General features: G+C 42.2%; 1 protein-coding gene across 2 annotated transcripts; it reads right to left on the reverse strand.

Annotated features, from left to right (window-relative positions):
- Positions 1 to 308: 308 nt before the first annotated feature.
- Positions 309 to 12,615, reverse strand: RBM17 (RNA binding motif protein 17). Of its 2 annotated transcripts, none has more exons than XM_088165971.1 (12): positions 12,502 to 12,615; positions 11,184 to 11,324; positions 9,963 to 10,079; positions 8,966 to 9,132; positions 7,005 to 7,099; positions 6,427 to 6,483; positions 4,590 to 4,731; positions 3,513 to 3,664; positions 2,792 to 2,865; positions 2,352 to 2,450; positions 1,957 to 2,029; positions 309 to 1,811 (listed from the first exon to the last, which is right to left on the reverse strand). In XM_088165971.1, the coding sequence occupies exons 2-12, from the start codon at positions 11,304 to 11,306 to the stop codon at positions 1,708 to 1,710; spliced, it is 1,203 nt and encodes a 400-aa protein (XP_088022097.1). In that variant the 5' UTR covers positions 11,307 to 11,324; positions 12,502 to 12,615; the 3' UTR covers positions 309 to 1,707. The 2 variants fall into 2 exon arrangements, with proteins under 2 accessions (XP_088022097.1, XP_088022096.1); XM_088165970.1 differs by having other exon boundaries at positions 7,005 to 7,102.
- Between the last annotated feature and the right edge of the window lie 2,135 nt (positions 12,616 to 14,750).

Below are 14,750 nucleotides of genomic sequence, written 5' to 3' on the forward strand. Positions count from 1 at the left end.
TTATTTGAGTACTACAAGCAAACCTATGCTAATTCATACCAGGCTAATCTCTTTGTTTTACTACACAGTAGCAAAGGCCTTAAAGTATTGCTCAAAGTCAAAGAGAAAATGAAAAGCAGAGGCAGGAACAGAATCTAGATTCTGTTTTTTGCCCCGAGTCCTGTGGTTTTCATGTCAGGCCTGTTCCTTACCTCTGCTGCAGGAAGGCTGAAACAGAGAAGTGCCAACTCGTGGTGCAGCAGTGCCCAACTCTGAGGGACTGCCTTGCACAACACAAGAGCAGAGTAAGGAAACCAACACACAGCAGATAAAATACCAGCTTTTTTTAAAAATTCAGTTTTACAAGCAAATGTTTGTACAGAGGTTGGTGGAATACAAGCAGACAAAATAAGCAGAACACAAGACCCACGGGTTTGTCATAGAAATCTGCAGCTAAAACTCAGCAGAAGGGCATGAACTGGAGATATTCACAGCATTGAACTACAGGTCTGTCCCCCCTCCCCCCAGTCCATGTGTGTAACAGGAAGAAGACATCCAGCATCAGCTTTCAAACAGCTAAAATGCCTCTCAGGGCTGACAGTCACTTTAGTATCTGCACAATTCTGGGTGCAATGGGGCACAGAGACAACTGCCACCATTGCAGAGTCACCTCTTGCCAACTCTGTTACATACTGTTCCCAAACAAAACATAAACCCAGGAGCAGAGAGCTGTGTAGTATTTTACATCAAGAGTAGTAGTGTTTAGTAGTTTCGTTTGTCAACTCTTCAGATTTTCATGAGAACTTCTCTCCATGGCCTCCTACTTTGAAAACTTCCACAGGCACTCCTTCCCAAAAGGAAAAGAAAGCCTAATCCTGATGGTATTTGACCTCAAATACAGAAATATAAACAGAAAGAGCAAATGTCAGGTTTGAAATGATTAATCAAAGTTAGTTGCCTATGTGTGAGTTAGAGAAGTGAGATTCTGACAGCTGGCCAGATAACAGGAAAGAGTTTCCCTTCTCCCTAATGACCTGAAATCAGTTATCCCTGGATATTCCCAGCACAGACTGCCCAAGAGCTCTTGCTAAGAGTCCATTAAATTCCCTCCTCTTTCCATTTCCCTGGATTAGACATGGATTTTCTTTTGATCTGTGAAGACAAACTCAATCCTTGTTATTTCAGTCTCCATTCTAGCACGGAAGCTTTGTCCTGGAGTCGGGAGAACAAACCAGCTGCAACTGTCCAATGACCCAAATCACTGGTGTGCAGAGATGAGGACTCAGGAGAGCAAAGCTCTAACTCTAGGAAAGACCATCAGGGAAGAGAAGACCATAGCACACAGTCCTTGTCCAAAGCTTCACACTTATTGTGGATCCAGCACAGGAACTCCATGATGAAGCACCAGAACAAAGAAAGCAGGAATACAGACAAAGCATCTCCTCGGCAGTGGGTTTTCAACAGAGCAAAGTCATCTGAAAGCTCAAAAACACCAGGATCCCCAGAGCAGAAAGCAGAAATGTGCAATTTAAAACCACACAGACGTGAATCTTACTTTCAAAGGGCTTTATATTACAAAAAAACGTAAGTCACAATGAATGTGTAAAATCCATTCAATGAGGCTCGTTTCCAGTCTGCTAGGAAAGCTACTTTTCTCTTCTTTATTCCCAGACTACTGCTGAAAACGTGATTGCCAAAACAATGACACCTCGAGCTAGATTTTTAAAATCAAACTTGTTCCGCCAGATCCAGCACTCTGAACTTGTCCAGGTTGTAGAAACAAGCCTTCACCACCCTGCCTCCAAAATATCTTCCATTTAGATCCACAACAGCTGGAATTGAAACGAAGAGCAGATCAGCAAGCAGCAATTCAATAAAATAAACATCTCTTTAACTGAACAGCATGACCAGTGAGACTGTTTAATCTCTCTACAGAAGTTAACTCTGAGGTTCACAGGATACGATTTAGGATCCTACCTTTGATGGCAGATTCAACTCGCTCAAACTCTAAAAATATTCTTACAGCTTCATCATCAGGGGCACCAGGGATCTGAAACAAAACAAAAACCCCAAGCCACAAGTAATCAGAACAGTAGCAAGAACATTGTTTTCAATTGCTGTTCTTTACAACGGCAGTGAAAGAATGAAATAAGAAGGTTCTAAAAACAAAATACTCAAGTGATTTTTGCACAGTTGCTATTATTAGTTGCTTGTATCTTACAGGTACAGAAAATCCAGAATTCCAACGCAGAAAAAGGACCCTGAGAAATCTTCTATGTATGTCCCTCTTAGGCAGTAACACTCCAGTTGTGAGGGATGAGTGCCCAGTTTACTTTCAGAGCAGCCAAAAAGAGAGACAGATTGTCTCTTACCTCAAAGATGACACATTTCCCAACCTTGCCATATTTCTCACATTCCTCCTTAGTTTCAACTTCAAGGTCTTCATCCACCTCCCCAGCACCGACCATGTTCTAAAAGTCAAAGAATAAACCCAACTCACTGGATGGAGTCTGCGCAGGTGATTGTGTAGACAAATCACAGATGTTCTGTGAATTGTGACCACAAATACTTTAAAAGCTTAAGAGCTACAGGAGTAGGCAGGTCCCTGTCCCTAAGACAAGGGAACTGCACAATTTAAAGCAGTGTTGATTTAAAGTCACAGCTTGTACCCCAGGAAGTCACATAATTTCTCCAGAGCACAGAACACCATGTGGGTGCAGGCCAGAGCCATTTGAACTGTGCAGAGTTTTGTATCAGGAACAGAGGTTTAAACATTTCAACATGAAGACACATTTCCTTACTCCCAACTCACCCTCAGTAAGACCACTTTAGTTGGGCATTTCAGTATCTCAGTCAAGGGGTTGGAATCTGCCTTCTTGCCCGTTTCTGTATGAAGACAGAACAGTGAATTGTGGAATAATTTAAGATTAAAGCTCAATTAGGGACTTTTATGAGAATCTTATTGATCAAACAATGGAATAAAAGTCACAAAATGTAATTTCATATTGGTGAGGAACAGTTATTCACAACTTGCAGCTACATGGAATGACAGTAAGCAGAAAAAACAATTCCAGTGGTGTGAATTAAGCAGTAACACTGACAATGTACTACTCCTTTGAGGGAAATAATTCCTAACTTCAGAATTGTATCATAAGAACTACAAGACTAAAAGTATTCTGACTTCCACCACTTGTGCTCAGAAGCCTGGATGTTGTCTCAAGATCAGACAAGAGCAGGGAAATGAGAGCAATATCAACAGGATGAGACAGGGAAAAGCCATCAGGGCAGAGCAGGATCAGCCCTGGAAGTGAAGAGGCTTCCCCAGCACTAAAGGAGGACAACTGATGGAGGAAAGGGATGATGAGCTAAAAAAAAACGCATACGGGATCACTTTACAAAAAGATAAATATTGTAAATTTCCACAAGAACAAATATGAGTAATTTTTCCAACTCCAATGTTTTCAACAAGGACAGAGGGTAAACAGAAACCCAAGAGCTTAATTTCCCACACACTTGGTGCAGGACACAATTACCTTTCTCTGTAGATTCACCAACAATGATCTTGCCACCCCTCTTGCTAGTTTTCTCTACTGACAGTGCTGTGCTGAGCCCCTGTTCATGTTTGCCCAGCCCCTGGCCCTCTCTGAAACCATATTTCTGCATGATTTTGTGAGCTACTGTCCCCCTGCAACGAGAAAAAAAAAAATCAGTTCATAAAGGTTTCTTCCACAAAACATTAACGCTGCATTTCTCCTGAGTGCTCAAATATTCTACCTTCTAAAATTTCCTTACACGGGGGCAGAAAGTACAGGAGCTTCTACAAGTTACATGATTTTTTTTTCTAAGAAAAAGGCTAAAAAGTGTGGCTAGGTAAACACTAAGTTATAGAAGAAAGAGCCAATTGTGTGGTCAAAGTAAAGCAGGTTAGGTCAGAATTTTAGCCCTTACTTCAGTGAAGTGAGGGTTCCATGGTACTGCTAATTAGAGGTTGTAACAATGCACAAGCTGGTCCAACAGTACCAAGTTCAGTTATCTTTTTCAGGACAATTAAAAAAACTCCATCAAACCCAAAAATGAGGTCTCTAACCTATTTTTAGCTATAGATTCACCTTCCCTTTGTTGCCATGGTAGCAAACACAAGCATCACATACAGGGCAGGAAAGTAAATGGGCAGATTTGCAGCCACAGCTGCTGCATTCATGCAAATACACTCTGAATTGTTTGAACAAAGCAGAGCTGAAATTATTTGAAATATCGATTTGCTGGTATGTAGCAAATTTAAGACAAAGTTGGGAAAGAAACCTAGAAGAACTAACATGCCACCTGCATTTTCAATGTTCAATTTCCTTTGTACAGGCCATAAACACTTTATGCTGGCATGTGGCTTAAAAGCACAGCCTTGATGCAACCACCTGAGATGTTTCCCTCAATCCTGTCCATCCACATTTTTTTTCCTGTATCCTGTCAATATGGACTCTGTGAACTCATACTAACCACACACATGCAATGGGTTGTGCTCTTCTCTCCTGACAAACTATTTCAGCTTTTGGTTTCCACTACCTTCCAATGTCTTTTCCCACAAAATGTGCAGGAATCACTCATTTATTTACCCCATGTTGGCGAGGAAGGAGTTGCTGGGTCCTGTGGGGGAACGAGGTCTCTCTGGCTCATCATACACTGGAGGAGGAATTGCTGCTTTGGAAGAAGGTGCCCGAGGTCTTGACTCCTCCTCATATGGGAATGATGCTACAGCTGGAGAAAATAGAGACATTTGGGTTTTTTTCAAGAAAATCCTAACAAACTATGAAAAGGTCTTCCACATAAATCCAAATCAGAAGAAGGTTTCCTTTGCACACACTGTTTCAACATCCCCTCACCTCTCCCTCAGAAACAACATCTGAGTTATTCTGGGTTTTCCTCATTGGATGTAGATTTCCACAGCTCTATAATGCATTTATTAACCTCTTATTAAGTGGAGAAGAGGAACATTAAGAGACCACCTGCACTACAAAGAGTTTATCTGGAGGACAAACTCCCATTCATCAGAACAGAATGATAACAAAAATTGATCAATGCAAACAACTCAAGGCCCAAGGACTGTAATAAAAATACACCACACATCTGCAGAGAAGAGAAACCATATTAAAAAGTCTATTAAAAAGAATGAATGCAACTCATCTCACTGAGAATTTCTGAACTGCAGCTCTTCCTGCGGATGGAGATGGATCTGGATTCTCAATCATACTGGTCGGATTATTAAATCACCTTCCACTGACAAGTCAAACAGCAAATTGAAAAAAAAAAGCCTACTAGAACATTAGAAAAAAATCACTTTTTTAATGGACTTAAGGACTTTTACCAGACTGACTTAATTTTAGTATATTTTCTTGTACACTAGCTCTTGTATCTTATCCAATAAAAAGTCAGACACGAAGTTTGAGGATATAATATGAGGAAAAATAATTCTTACTTAAACAGCAGATGGACTGGACTATGGGACTTTTGCTAAATAAATATTTTCTTATTTTCTTCCAGCCTGGAATTGAGCATCAAGTGAGAAGCTATACAAAGGCTTCTTTGTGGGACCATGTCATGTTTTAAAAGCTCTCCCCTTAAGGATATTTCTACTATTTCCATCCTGTATTTACTTTTCCTTGACACTGATCAATTGCTCTTAATTATATACTCAAAACAATGTCTTACAGTTTTGAATGTTTATATGTGTCAAATGCTTTCACTGTATCATACATTTAAGCTTTGAGGTATTTTTTACATTTTAATCCTCTCATAAATACAATGAGGACTCCCAAAGCATAGTTTGTGTGCATAGGATTTTTTCTTATTATTATTTTCGAAAGTAGACAACATACTGGTAATTATTTTAAATCCTAAAATTTACAGCAGTTAAACATGAAAAAAAAAAGGTAATAGTTTTGTTCCTATAGCAAAATGATGCCATCTTGTGGACAACTGAGATCCTCACTACCACTGCACACAAATCTCGTCAGCTAAACTGCATCCCTGAAAGACTTAAAAAATTGTCTCTAGTGCATAATTCCTTTAGGAAAGATATTCACTAAGTACCTCCTCAAGGAAAGAGCAATGGAAAAATTCTCTCTACACAGTGTGGAGGTTTCTAGTCTACCCAGAGAAACCTGCTTGTGACATTTCTTCTTGCATATCAGAAGTGAGTAGCTGCACATGGTTGGAAGAGCCCAGTTTGCCAAGTCACTTGTACAGCAATGCAGAAAGATTTCTTCAGAACAGAGATGTGAAACAGGGCAGCATCACAGGTCCCCCACAGCCTCCCCCCCGAACAAACAACTTGTTCATGTCCTGCTGCTACAAAGACTGCAATGGGAAAAGCAGGAGGACTTAACTAAATAAAAAGTTGAGTAAAAAAACTAACACTGCTGGGTTTGGAGAAGAGGATTTTGGAGTACTCACGCTCTTTGTCCTTCTCAACGAGAGAAGTGGGCGGTGCAATGGCAGCTCCTCCCATACCTACGAGCAAAACGGAACACAACACATTGGGAGGATATCACAACAGATGTGAATTATTTATTGTAACTTTGTTGCTGGAAGATAATAAAGACTAATTTTGTTTATGCAAAGACGTATTTCCGATCCATATCACCTGACAAGCTCTGAGGGCACTGATGTAACAAATGCAGGAATTAAAAGGCACAATAGTGAAAACTCTGATTTGCTCAGTGATTTTATGTTATGCCTCACCCCTTCCCTGGAACCTACACCATGCAGGAACTTCCACCAGGTATCTACAAACTAAGGTTGAACACAGGTAGTTCCACAAGCAATTTGGCTGCCATATGCCTCCATAGAAAAATACCAGTCTTCTCCATTGTATTATGTTATAATAAAATCCCAGATTTATTCTAAAGGCTCAGAATTGACAGTGTACTCATGTGAGGACACAGAAATATAGAATCCATGAACTAGGACTGTGAATTTCCCTCCCTCTCTTTCTCCTCTTTCCACACCAAAACCATAAGCAGTTCCCTTACTTCTTTTCCTTCTCTCCCTTTCATAATCTTCATCTTCATCAGAATCTGGGTCTGGTCGTCTTGAAAACCCGCTGGCTTCGTGTCTGTCTTTACGCCTTCTAGGAGACACAGCAAGTTAGCATGAGAAACCATGGAAGTCAACTCTTTGTTTTAATTTGTGATCTCACCTCTGCAGGGCGAGTTATTCTGCTCCATCCAACTGACATTTAACATGTTTCCCATGAAAGTGCAAGTTAATACCCTCACCATTTGTTTCTTTGCTTTTACACTCATGGGACATTTTTGGTAAAACAGAAGGTGGATCTAAACCAAGATCATTTTTCACTTGCAAGTCAGCTAAAAAGAATGCAAGGAAAGGAGGAAGCACCTGAATAAATTTTGTCCAAACAGACCAGCGTGACTGAATGACAACAGTGGAACAGGTGTTGGATAGAACAGAGAGCAAGGTAACAGACATTATTTAATCAATCACCCTGCTTTGGACAGAATCCCTTTTACATTTCCCATCACAGGCTATACAGAGTAATATCATTTACTCAATAAAAAAAAGCCTCATGCTTAAACATCAGATTGTTGAGAAGCTTGCTTGGCAATTATAGTAAGATTTAGGAATAACTTCTAATGTGAAGTAAGGAATGCTTCAAGATTTGTTTTCACTTTTGCTGTTATCTGATGTGATCAAGAAATTACTCATTTTAATACAACAAAAAGGAAAAGCAATTTTCCTCAAAAGTTAGAGCACCACCTGGTGCACAAATCAGATCTTTTTCTTAGCATAGCGACCAAACTGTGCTAAAAGATGATAAAAACAGCTCTACTGTGGAACCACTTTCTGAATCTCTACACTGTGAAATCAGAACAAATGTATGGCCTGTACTCCCAAAGCACACATCTGATGCAGGCTTGGCTGATATTGTTTCCCCCGTTTGAAATCAGAATTTAGTACACATTTTTCACCTCTTTTCTCTAATGTTTATATGTATAAAGACTCCTGGCCCACACACAAGTACAAATACAACCAAAGAGCAGTCAATGCTGAAGCTGTGGGAATCACAACCCAGATTCCTGAGGTCTTGCATGCCAGCAGGGAAGAGCCTCAGGTATTCCTTCTCCATCAAAAGATATAACAAGAGAAGACAGAGAAGACCCAGTGACTACAAATATTAATTTCCACAATCTAAACAGGGCAGCAGAACTATAATTCCAGACTTCAGATGATTCATACTGTGATGAAAATGGTTTGTTCACTTCACTTGAAATGAGCAAATGTAATCTTCTGCCTGGCTGGCAGACGTTTTACTGCTTATGGAATCTGCATTCAACTTCCTTAACAGGATTATAGAGATTTCTTATTTCAGGGAAAGGGCATTAAAATAAAATAGTATTTTCTTTTGTCCAGAGACAATAGATTAAAAAACACATAATTAACTTACTTTATATTAAATTACTGATTGCAGGGGATTAAAAAAGGAAATGCAACTATGCTTCTCAAAGGCTGTGCTAGCTACATTTAAAACTTAATGCAGTCATAGATCAGTTTGTAGTTTTTAGAAGCAGAAAGGATGGTTCATCACTGAGTGTGGAAAAGGCTTTTCTGTAGTCAGGTGACACTGATATCAAGTACTCTGAAACATCTGCAAGGTCAAAGTCTGATAACAATCATGAAGTATCCAGATATTGCTGCTATCATTGAAACAAAGTAAATTCAGAATAATTTTGACAAAGGTCTTTTAGCTGAATAGGCTGCAAAGCTGATAATTCTTATTGTTTTTGCACTGTTAGATGTTTTCTACTAAGAGCATTAAAACTTAAGTAAAACACTGCACTTGCTTCTACAAGCATGCAGTGTTCACAAAATCTCTAAGAACTTCCATGAAAACAGAGAGGTAAAATTAAACAAATTGTCATATCTATTCTTTAGATAAGAGTCAATGTGACAAGTATTTAAACAAAAGCCTTACTTTTCTCTCTCTTCAATCTCCTTTTGCCTCTCCAGCTCCCGCTGCCGCTGCCGTTCCTCTCTCTGACGTTTCACCACCTTCTCGTAGTCATTTGGGAACATGGGGTCATACTCATCTGCCAGGGGAATCAACACATCTCCTGCAGAAAAACCACTAGGGACAGGATCCTGAAAAAAAAAAAATTAGCTGAGATCTGAAAACAACACCTAGTCAGAAAGCAAAAATTTAACACTTCAGATTCTTGACTTCTGTGATGTCAGGTAATATCCTAATCCCACGGTGCTAGAAGAAACTTGGCTTTATTTAAAACAAACATTTCATCCAGTCTCTCATTACATCAAATTTTTCCCACGAAGAAGGAACCACCCCCTCCTCTTGCAAAATGCAAAGCAGCAGCAAATCAGTATGGACAGGAATTTTTCAAACCCCACGAATACATTTTTGGAAGCTTTATGGCATCTTGCTGCTGCAACCATCTGCCAGGGTCCTCCCACACAATCTCATCAGGCTTTTTATCAGCTGCTATTGATATAATACCAACAGAGGCACACAGACTGTTCTCCTCTAATCTGAAAGAACCATTTCAGAACCTTTTATTTGAAAAAGCTGCAGGAAGGGGGTTTCTCTTGATTCCTTACCATGAAAAATCCATTTAAAAGGTTAGGTGTCTCTTCTTTTATTTTTCAGTTGATTGTTATACAGGTCCAGTTCCAACAGTGATGCAATCACAATTATAGTAATTATTTAGCTGCCCAAATTGTTGTCTTGCCAAGTAATTTGAAGCTGTCCAGGATTCTAAGAACACTGTTTTAAAACTGCCTATTAACCATGGTAATTCCACGCTGTATCACATGGAAGTCTGAAGTTGTAATGTTAGTTAAAGAACTCTCAGCAGAGGAAGACATTCTCAGAAAATAATCACTTTTTTGACCACTAGGAAACATTCAACTTCCAAAATATTTGTTAACAGCTGCACTTTTAGCTGCTCTGCTCTTACCTTTAGCCCAGCTGCTACATGAGGGGGTGTGTCCACGATCTGTCTCTCATCAGAGGAGCTACCTCGTTTTAGGTCAATCACTGGAGCAAGGACTGTGGTTTGTTTTGTTCTCTGACTCTGTAAAAACCGCCAAAACACACAATGTCTAAAAAAGATAAAGCAGTTTTCTAAAAATCAACTTACTCGATATACTTTGCCGTGTTAAGTGAATCATCCTAGGTTTCGACTGGAACCAGAAATGCATTAAAAATTCACCCAATCAATTCAGCTGAGTTTGACCTGAGTTAGTTTCTAAGAAATTCAGACTTATTCCAAAGATCTACTGTTCCTCCCATTTATCACTAGATAAAATATTTTAATCTCTTCTGAACTTTTGAGTTTTCTAATTCTATCCTATTCTTCTGTTAGGCTAAGGATACACATCAGTTACATGGACAAAGGATATAACTAATACAGCAGTCAGTAAACTTCATCAGGCAGTTTGTGCCAATCATCAACTAAATCCTGCCCTCAATTTCAACAGTACAAATCAGGAGTAACTCCAGTGAAAAAATATTCTGTGGCTACTTAGGTATCTGGCATCATGCTACTGCTTCTTCTTTTAATTAAGTAGTCTCACTACAGAACCTACACAGCCCAAAAAGCACCTGTGTCCTGCCTGAACCAAAATATCAGCCCTGCTCAAAGAAAAAGGGTGAAAGAAAAAGAAGCAGCAATAAAAAGAGAAAATGGCTCTGCCACAGTCTAATAAGAATCAACTTGCACTCCTCCCTTTCATCTACTGTGGAAATACTTGCTGTAAAAATTTCTAATACATAATAATTTGCAGCTTAGCACCAACAGCCTTTTAAATAACAAACATAAAATAATGTAAACATGTAAATAGACCCCTACTTACATTAAAAAATATTTATAAAGCTTGCTATCTTTAAAGCTAAATTTGGAGATTAGCTTTTGGCTCTGCTGGTTAAAAGCTCAGAGGTTTGTGGCACATACATCAGGGCTTCCTTGAGTTTTAATTTTGCAACACTCCCTCTAAGAGACACCAAGAAAAATGCATTTTCCCTTTTCCCCCTTCAGTTTTGCCAGGATCTTTGCTACAAACTCACACACAAATGCCAGCAAGATTACCCCAAATCAGTATTCTGAGATCACAAACACAATACATTGAACACGAAAGAAGTCTGAAAAACAGAAAGCAAAACCACAAAGGGACTGTACCTTTGCTTGTGTGAGAGCTGCTTTCTTCACCTGCAATTGAGACTGCAGTAGTTTGAAATTCTTGGACCAGCCTTCTGTTTTGGAATCGCTGGTCTCAACCCCCAAGTCATCATAAAGTGACATTTTCTCTTCAATTTAAAACTGAAAGACAAAAGAAAAAACAGATCACACCACAAACCTATTTCCAAGTTATTTGCTAACGGTTTGCATATATGTGTATACCACTTCTTATTTCACTTTTCCTAGAGCCAGAGAAAATTGACCTTTTTTTGGCTAGTGGTAAATACAGAAAACTAGAGCAAAGCTATACAAATGGAACAGTTTGAAAGGCAATGAAAACTGGTCAAGAATTAATTTAATCCTGCAGTGGAATATGAACAATTAGGTCTCAGTAGCAAGAAGTTTACTGCAAAAAGAAAAAGGAGGTTTTGAAGAGTATTAAACATCTGGCCTCAGGATGAAACACAGCAGGGGTTTTAAAGGCACATTCACAGGATGAGGACAGGATGTTGTGGGAATTCCCATCTGCCACAGAGCAGTGGGATTTTGGCAGGAGGAGTGATGCTACCCAGGGCGAGACAGGATGCACTGTGGAATCACAGAATCAATCAAGTCAGAAAAGACCTCTGAGATCATCGAGCTCAACCTGTGACTGATCCCCACCTCGTCACCCAGACCAGAGCACGCACTGCCACATCCAGTCTTTCCCCGGACACCTCAAGGGATGGGGACTTCATCACCTCCCTGGGCATTCTGTTCCAACGTTTAACCACCCTTTCTGATAAGAAATTCTTCCCAATGTCCAGCCTGAACCTGCCTTGGTGCAGCCTGATGCCATTTCCTATTGTCCTGTCGCTTGTTACCTGTGAGCAGAGCCTGACCTCCACCCGGCTGCTCCCTCCTGTCAGGGAGCTGTGGAAAGAAGGTCCCCCCTGAGCCTCCTCTTCTTCAGGCTGAGCCCCCACAGCCACTCCTCCTCAGACTTGTGCTCCAGATCCTTCCCCACCTGCGCTGCCCTTCCCTGGACAACGCATGGATGGATGTAAGGATGAATTCACAGACGCCGCGGGGAAGGGACAAGAGAGCGAGGCACAGGAGATGTCCCCACGATAAAGGGAAGGGTGGGCTGCGATCTCCGTCGCTCCACGAACACAGGGGGCGAAGCAGGCCCTGACGTCCCCCCACCTTGCACATAGGCTCGAACCCCTCCGAGGAGCCGCTAAGCGTGGCACACCCGCCCTGCCCTGCCTCCCCACACCCCGCAGGGCCCAGAGCCGCCTCCCCACAGGGCCGGGGCCGGGCCGGAGCCGCCACTCACCCGCCCCGGCGCTGCCGCCGCCATGAGCCGGCGCTGAGCACGCCGGGAAGAGCCGCGCCTGCGCACTGCACCCCGTGCCGCCGCCGCGCCAGCGCCCCCCGGGGGCGGGAGGAGGGAGCGGCACCGCCGCCATTGTCGTCCTTCACAGCCAGCGCAGTACGGACCGGGAGGGCGGCACGGCACCGCCGCCATTGCCGTCCCTCACAGCCGGCCCAGTATGGACTAGAAGGGCGGCAACGGCACCATCGCCATTGCCGCCCTTCACAGCCACCGCAGTATGGACCAGTCGGGACTGTGAGGGACCAGGAGGGAGGCGCGGCACCGCCGCCGTTCCCACCCCTTACAGCCAGGTAGCGCAGTACGGACCAGTCGGCACTGCGAGGGCGGTACGGCATCTCCGTCATTCCCACCGCTCACAGCCGGCCCAGTACGGACCGAGATGGCGGCACGGCAGCGCCCGGAGGCTGGCAGAGGCGGCAGGGAGTGTTGGAATGCTGCCGCCTCAGCTGCCCTCCCAGTGGCGAAGAAGCTGCCTACCCGCATAGAAGAAGCTCAGGCTCCTTCGAGTTCTCACAGCGCATGTCGAGTGTAATCTGCGCTCGGAGCTTTTATTTAATCATAGAATCCCTGAACCACGGAGAGCGTCCGAAAGAGGCTGCGGGGATGGGGAAAGGTCTGCGGGGGAAGCCCTGAGGGCGCTTAGGTCGTTCTGCGGGAGAAGGGGAGGCTGAGGGAGAACCTCACTGGAGTCTTCAGCATCCTCCCGAGAGCAGGGGGACAGGCACTGATCTCTGTGATGACAGTGACAGGAACCGAGGTCAGGGCTGTATTTATGCCCTTCACTATTTGATGATGCAGATGAGCATGCAAGACTGTCTGCAAAGCCAAGCACAACCTCCAGCCCTGAAGCACAAAGATCTGGCGGCTCAACCTCAAAATATTACAAGCACTATCTCTGTATTAATCAGAAAGTCTATCTCCAGCATTGCTTCCGACTGTGCTACTGTGCAGTTTATTTCCCCGTGGTTAGCTGAAAAAATAAATAAAGCTGCCACTTCCCGTCCTACTTATGCTGCTTTCTATTAACCCAAGCTTTCTAAACACATTTATAGATACGTCTATTTTCATAATGACAGCGAAAGCTTCTTAAATATAAGAAGAAATTATATTCACGTTATTTATAGAGGATCTCCCAAGCATCTTCTATGGTTGCCTGCATTTTTAAAGGAAGGATTGATATAATGCATGTATCTATAACCTTGTGGAAGAAAAAAATATCAGCAAGGCACTACTTTTACAATGTAAGGCTCCCGCTGAGAAAAGAACTATGTATATTATGTTAAAGGAAGGAATCAAATAATTAATTGTATCAAAAGGTACTGAGAGAATTCCCTGTGGATTGAAATGTCACAGAGCAATATCACAGCATGACAGCCCCTGGGAGAAACTCAAAGGAGATTAGAGTCTGCAAAGGTGGAAAACATGAGAGCAACAGGAGATTTTCGTTCCTCCTCAGAACAAGTCATAACAGGGAGGGTGAAGGTTGAATTATCAGACCTGTAAATGACTACCTATTTAAAGCCATGAATCAGATAACTCACAAGGAGAGAAGCAGCTCTTGGTTAAGTCTGGAAAGTGCATTGACATGGATCAAAACTGATCCATCACTGTTTGTAACAATAGCCACAATGTATTTGTACACACACATTTAGGAGTGAAGGAGCCAAGAAAATCCTTCTTATTAAATTTGGGGAGGCTGCAGGCAGATAAAGAAACTTCACCCTGCTGCTAAGATCCCAGACAGACTGGAAATGGAGGAAAAATATGTGAGGTCATCCCCAGCATTACACATTTTGAAGGTGGGTAGGTTGTGGCCGAAATCTCCTTTTCAGCTACATCTGCAAAGGTGGGGGAGCACTGGCCAGCTCTGTGCCTCCTACAGACCCTCACAGATGTTGAAGTCTGATCTTCCAGCTATTTTTATTTTTTTCCATTTGTATTTCAAACCTTTCCATGTTGGTGCTTTTTCTCTTGAATCCCACTCATGACTCTTGTGTCACCGGTTCTACCTCTGTACCTGCCTTTCTAATCTCTTACATTTTCTTGCAGCTCTTTTCTCCCAGCTTCACAGTTTTCTCATTATTTTGAGATGACTTTGATGCAGCTAGGTCTCCTGAACTGAGGAGAGAGGAGAGGAGAGGAGAGGAGAGGAGAGGAGAGGAGAGGAGAGGAGAGGAGAGGAGAGGAGA

The sequence above is a fragment of the Sturnus vulgaris genome, chromosome 5 (genome assembly GCF_052056855.1).
Source record: "Sturnus vulgaris isolate bStuVul1 chromosome 5, bStuVul1.hap1, whole genome shotgun sequence".
NCBI classification, from domain to species: Eukaryota; Metazoa; Chordata; class Aves; order Passeriformes; family Sturnidae; genus Sturnus; species Sturnus vulgaris.

What these genes read in the sequence shown, in the direction of transcription:
- RBM17 (XM_088165970.1), bottom strand. Translation starts at nt 11,306, where the DNA reads ATGTCACTTTATGATGACTTGGGGGTTGAGACCAGCGATTCCAAAACA. An exon ending in GAGATTGAAGAGAGAGAAAA is followed by an intron (nt 7,103 to 8,965) that starts GTAAGGCTTTTG and finishes TGTGTCTCCTAG; the next exon opens with AAGGCGTAAAGACAGACACG. An exon ending in AGTTGAATCTGCCATCAAAG is followed by an intron (nt 1,812 to 1,956) that starts GTAGGATCCTAA and finishes TTTCAATTCCAG; the next exon opens with CTGTTGTGGATCTAAATGGA.